The sequence below is a fragment of the Brachycentrus maculatus genome, unplaced genomic scaffold (genome assembly GCF_059751285.1).
Source record: "Brachycentrus maculatus isolate JH-2025_06_01 unplaced genomic scaffold, ASM5975128v1 h1tg000086l, whole genome shotgun sequence".
NCBI lineage: Eukaryota > Metazoa > Arthropoda > Insecta > Trichoptera > Brachycentridae > Brachycentrus > Brachycentrus maculatus.
Window position 1 is genome coordinate 2,586,152 of NW_028280840.1, and position 6,029 is coordinate 2,592,180.

General features: G+C 31.0%; 1 protein-coding gene across 1 annotated transcript in view; it reads right to left on the reverse strand.

Annotated features, from left to right (window-relative positions):
• Positions 1–5,005, reverse strand: part of Adar (Adenosine deaminase acting on RNA) — a 30,899-nt gene extending 25,894 nt beyond the window's left edge. The window contains exons 1-4 of the mRNA XM_088257693.1: positions 4,789–5,005; positions 2,619–2,638; positions 1,382–1,454; positions 608–786 (exon numbers count right to left, since the gene is read on the reverse strand). Coding sequence (XP_088113819.1) covers positions 608–786; positions 1,382–1,454; positions 2,619–2,638; positions 4,789–4,825 — 309 coding nt within the window. The 5' untranslated portion in view covers positions 4,826–5,005. The remainder of the gene's footprint in view (positions 1–607; positions 787–1,381; positions 1,455–2,618; positions 2,639–4,788) is intronic.
• Positions 5,006–6,029: the final 1,024 nt, after the last annotated feature.

A 6,029-nucleotide genomic window follows, 5' to 3' on the forward strand; every position in this document is an offset into this window, starting at 1 on the left:
TTTTAGAATAAACATTGAAAAAATATCAACTTTTTTTTTTAACTCAATTACGTCAAATGTTACCTGAGTTTGAAGAAAGTTAACTTGCTATTTAACGTATGTAGGACTTTAAATTCAGCGATTTAACTTAAAAATTAAACCAATAATGAACATTTGGCAAATGACTACTAGGAAAAAAAGATCTAACATAAATTAGTAAAATGAATAAAATTAAAACATTGAAATGAGTTCTTTAGTAGCAGTTGAACTCCAAATTTCCTTCCCGAGCAATTACCATTAAAGTGTATTATTTATATTTATAGATTTTGCGTTTAATTTATAAAACTCCATTTTAATTTACATATTAAATAATAAAATCAAACACTGATTTTTAAAGTATACTAAATTGTATTTTATTTTTAAAAACACATAAAAATTCAATTTGTGACAGTTGTTTCGCTTTGTTATGGCATTTACTACTGTGAAGATTAAATGGACTGAGGGTCCTTATATAGCTATACAATTCTAGGTACTTAAATAATAGTAATAACATGTAATTATTGTCCATTAAAGTGGTTTACTAAAGAAAGCAATATTTATAATCCGGCCAGTGATTCGGTATACTTACTAGAACAGATATAGTAAATCTGGCACAGTGGGAAGGGCCAGACTGAGACACAATTTTGTAATTTAAATTTGGGCACAGTTTGTTTAAAACGGCAACGGGGCTGTTATGAGCGGCATTTTTTAATATCTCCGTCTCAGTGTTATTGCTCAAGCATATCTTTTTCAATGCAGGCTCACCATCTACAATTTCAAAAGCATATTTAATACGATAATTACACATTGTGTATAATACATACACAGATAATAATCAGTACAATTGGATATTATTAAATCTGTTTGGCCAAATTTTTAAGAGTTTATCAAAACATTTAAATAAATTATTTTAAGTTATTTAAAAATCTAATAACCAGTTACAAAAATACAGTGAGACACTTTAGTGAGGTCTTGCAGAATATTATTGAATGGGTATGTGTATATACCATAGTAAGATAACCATATGAGGGAACTTGTACACCTTAGTGGCAGCTTTCATCACACAAGCTTGACTCAAAAATCTGGAAAGCAGTACTGATCACCATGCATTAATTAAGTTGGCGATCCAATTAACACTGTATCAATATAATGCTGTGCCCTACGTACTATTGAGCGTGGATAGCTGCCAGAAATGATAAAGCGATATTATAGAGAGCCTTAGTTCTTATCTCATGAACCGGGGCAGTATTCTAGTTTAGTTAAGTGACCTTACATTCGAAAAGGTGATTAATGAACACTTTGTTTTTTGGAGCTCTTTAGTAATTCCCAGTGTAGGTAGAAGTACAAAATAAAGCATAATTACCTCCATTTTTCAAAATTTTGTGTTTCCTTAAGTTAATTGTGGTTTCAGTATAAGGTATGGTATCACTTTTAACCTACAAAATGATACAGATTAATATACAAGTAACATAATATAAATAGTGATTCTTTGTATGATGCTAATTTCAATGAAAATTTGGAAGAATTGCACGATTATTCATATAATATACATTAAAATAAAGCATATCCACACCACAAATGCAGCCTTTTGAAGATATCCAGGTATCGTTACAGTATGCCCATATATGTATTTATGATATAAGTATGATAGAAGAATCATTTGGCAATTCTAGCAATTTTTTTTATTTCTTGGCTATTTTACACTTCCAAATCAAAATTTAAAGATTAGAGACGCATCGATTAATGGTTCGGTCAGCTAAACAACTACCGATTAGTTAGCCAATTTTTTTAAGCAGATTAACCCACCGACTAATCACCTTAGCTGACTATTTTTAAAAGGGCTATTTTCACGAGAAAATCGTCTGTCATATTAATATAAAAGAAAACCAACAAAAATAAACCAATATTTTTTTATGTTTGCCTTCTAATGAAGGATAATTGTTTGTAAAGAGTGTTTCTTTGAGTTAAATTACAGGTACTTTTAACCCTTTGAATCCTAGAGGCCGGTAAACCGGCTTTAGCTAGTAACACATATACCCTAATAGGCGGAATACTTGTTTTGTTGTTGAAAATTGTTTTGATGTGTATGGTACACATCAAAACAACTTTCAAAGTAGAATTCGGGGGATAAATTGATACTTCTTGTGAATATGTTTTTTTTTTAATCTATTATTATTATATTCCGTTATTATTGTTATATTTATACATTAAAATGCAAAAAAAAACTTTTTTCTTTTGTTACTGAAAGTTGTGTTCAATTATTAGGAACCAAAAGAAAATAAGTTTTCTGTCTGAGGATTAATTTTGGATCGAAATTTAATTTTTAGTAAAATACAATTTTTTTATCAAATATTACTCAGGAGCTCAGGGTTAGCGTACTTGTACAATGAGCGCTTCAGGATTCAAAGGGTTAATGAAATCTTTTTTTTTTGGATTCTCTGTAAAGCGTACAAACCAGCAACTGCTGAATAGTCAGAAGTTGTGCAATTACGCAGCTTAGCTGACTAATGCGATTAGTCGGTTTATCTCTAATAATAATCTCAATGTATTGGAAGAAATGATTATAAAAGATAAATTATTAACAATAAAAAAATTTATACCTCCTTGGCAGTTGAAACATCTGAAAAAAAAGTATGAGTTATTTTAAATGTTTTGAGTAACTTTTATCTAAATAAAACAAGCCGTCAACCATCAAAACCCATTCTCAAAACTTTAAAAAAGTTTTGAGTAAATAAAGCACAAAGAAGCATATTGGATAGAATCTAAAAACTTGGAATATTTGATACTTTATGACTCTGAAAAAAATAAAAAATAAAAAAAAAAAAAATAAAAAAAAATAAAATATATATATATATATATATATATATGTGCGATTTAAATCATATATATTTTAAAAACAGTATCTCAAATATCACTAGATGAATTTTACCTGATCGAAGAAATGATTATGCAATTGCCAGAGCAGGTTTTTATACTAACGACATATAATACCATTTATTAACTTGGTTACCATTGCGTTATTCCCATTTCTTGACAAATTCGAACCCTTATCCGCACCCCAATGGTACATAGGGCACTGCATCATATAAACGCAGTGTTATCTTGATCATTAACACACAAAGGAAAGGTGATCAGCCCTCCGCTTCAGGTACCAGTCCAGGGTAGTATTAAATAAATATTAGAGTGAAAAACTCACTTATATTTATTAGATACCCCTCTGGAAATCGAACCCGGGACCTCCAGAACGGTAGCCGAGCGTGCTGACCATTACACTACGGAGGCGGACATTTTTGACAAAGGTAAGTAATAATTACAAAGCTGAAATCTGGAAGTGTTTTGGCAATTAAAAAAAGTGTTTTTACAACATTCCCGCATTCCTACATCTAAGTGACTATAATTCAATTCAATTCAATTCAATTCAATTCAATTCAATTTATTCAATAATTAATATATACATTACAAACAAACATTTAAGGCGTATACATTAAAAAAAAAAACAAATTAAAAATTACACAAGAAGACTCTTGTTAAATGTGTAGAAGAATCTCGCTTCGGAAAACTCCTTCGGACACATGGAACAGATCAATATCCAATATGATATTGTTCAACATAGCGGTAGCTCTTCCTACAGGCATAACCATCGGCAGGTTGGTCCTGTGTATAGGAATCTGAAACAATCTATGCCGACGCTGTCTTAGGTAACTATCGGGAACATACAGACCAATGCTCTGGATAATTTCAGGATTATCGATCATACCGCGCAACAATCGATAAAAATGCGTAATCAAATACGCATTCCTTCTAGTCTCTAAACTATTGTAGCCAAGCATACCCTGGAGAAACTGGGTCGGGTAGAGCCAAGGATAATAGCCGTACTCTCTCATGTAGAGATACCTCAAAAACTTCTTTTGGACTTTCTCTACCATAAGAGAGTACTTAAGCTCGTGTGGCCCCCAGATCATCGAGCCACTCTCGAGTCTACTTCGCACCAAGGAGTTATAAAGAGTTCTCAGCACGCGGGTATTTTCGAAAACCCTGGCAGTACGCAGAACAAATCCTAGCATTTTCAATGCATTACTACTGACTGCCTCTATATGATCGTGAAATGTCAGGGTGCTCACAAATCTAACGCCCAGATCCCTAACATTCGATGCTCGCATCAGATTTTGGTCGTTCATTTTGTAGCGATAAAATAATGTTTTTTGGGCCCTAGTGAAAGACGTGATCGAACACTTGGAAACATTAAACATTAATTTGTTTCGTCTTCCCCATTCACATATATTTGATATATATATAATCAAGTTGCAACATCTATTTGAAAGTATGAAAATAAATTTCAACTAAAGTTACGCATCATTGAATGCTTTTGTGAAAAATCCAGACAAAATAACCTTAAAAAGTCACAATTTTTGTGCAAATATGTTATTCACAATTACCCGATATTATTCGACCAGAATTTTAAGTTGTTTGGTCTTACCAATTACACTTCTACTTAATTCGAGAATAGTGATTCGGTGTATGAATAACTGACGCTAAATATAAAATCGTGGAACTAATTAGTTAGCAGAATAATAACTTCACAACATAGTTCAATAAAAATGTGTTTATATTAGAACTAAAGACTTTATATTATATACCGAGAAAACATTGTACCTCGTTGCCGATTCTAGGCACTGAAAATCGATCACCTCAGTACAGCATCAATATATTTTTATATTTTTTTGTAAATATTTACTGTTAGTATTGGTTACTTCGTGAGAAAATACATACCTTCAACCTTAATATCTTCCGCGAAACTGGAATTCATAATAATATTAAAACCAAATGGGTCCAATAAAAATTCTTTCAAATTTAATTTTGTCTAAAAACGTTACGCGGCTTTAGTTTTGTTTGCACAGCTCATATTAGAAATACCGGTTAAATTAGAAATTGAGAAGGCCAGAAATAAGGAAGGAAAGTCACTAAGCATTCGCATTCAATAACAAAATTGAACGAAATCTGGCAAGAACTGTCAATATACGATATTAATTTATCTTTGCTTTAGTACTTTCCTTCTATGAGGTAAGTACCTACTTACCTCAAATAAGGGTTTTAGGGTTTGCGGGATGAGTGTTCGAAGTATTATTTTATTTTTACGTTAATCTTTATCGTGTTAATTCTTATAACTACTAACCGATTCTTATTGTTCTGGTGGGTAGTTAATGTATTTTTAAATAATGCTTTCTTGCTACTAGGAATTGAACCTACTGAACATTTTCAGACAAGTAGTTATACAATTTTCGGGTTTTTGGGCCAAAAAGAAATGGTTTGAAACCAAAAACCTTCAGAAATATTTTAGGAATCGGGGAAAAAATTTTTTCTTCAACTTGGCAGTTCAGTCAATTAAAGATATAACCTAATTTGATCATAGCCAACCCCGCCATCTACAAAGCAACCATACTAAACTCGACTGCGAAACTGGTGTTGCAGGTTCGATTCCCGCCAAATGCAAAATGAATTCAAGAAAGATTTATCTTCGATTAGTCTGGGTGTTTGTGATTTATTTTTTACGTTTACCTTCCCTATCTTTACTATCCTACCTGCAGACAAGCATCTAAAATAGACGCTTTGCAGGCTATTCCTTTAAAAAAAATTTTTTTGATTGTTCGCCTTTTACAAGGCTAAATGGATGAACGACGACTAATAACATCAAATATATAAAATAATAATAAAAAATAATGATGTAATATTTTTACAGTACATTATATATATATATATATATATATATATGTACATATTTTTTTTAAAATTACCTACCTAACATCAAAGGCCCTACATACGCTTCAAATTAAGTTTTATAGCCTCTACCTACTTATGAACGTATTTATCCTTTATTTTTAAAGTTACATCATTTTCATTTTATTATATTTCTTAAAAATTTTCTTTTGAAAAAAAACTTCGTTATTTCCCACACTAAGTCAACAACATATCTTTTAAGATAATAATTTAATAATAATAATAAAGCTGATCTT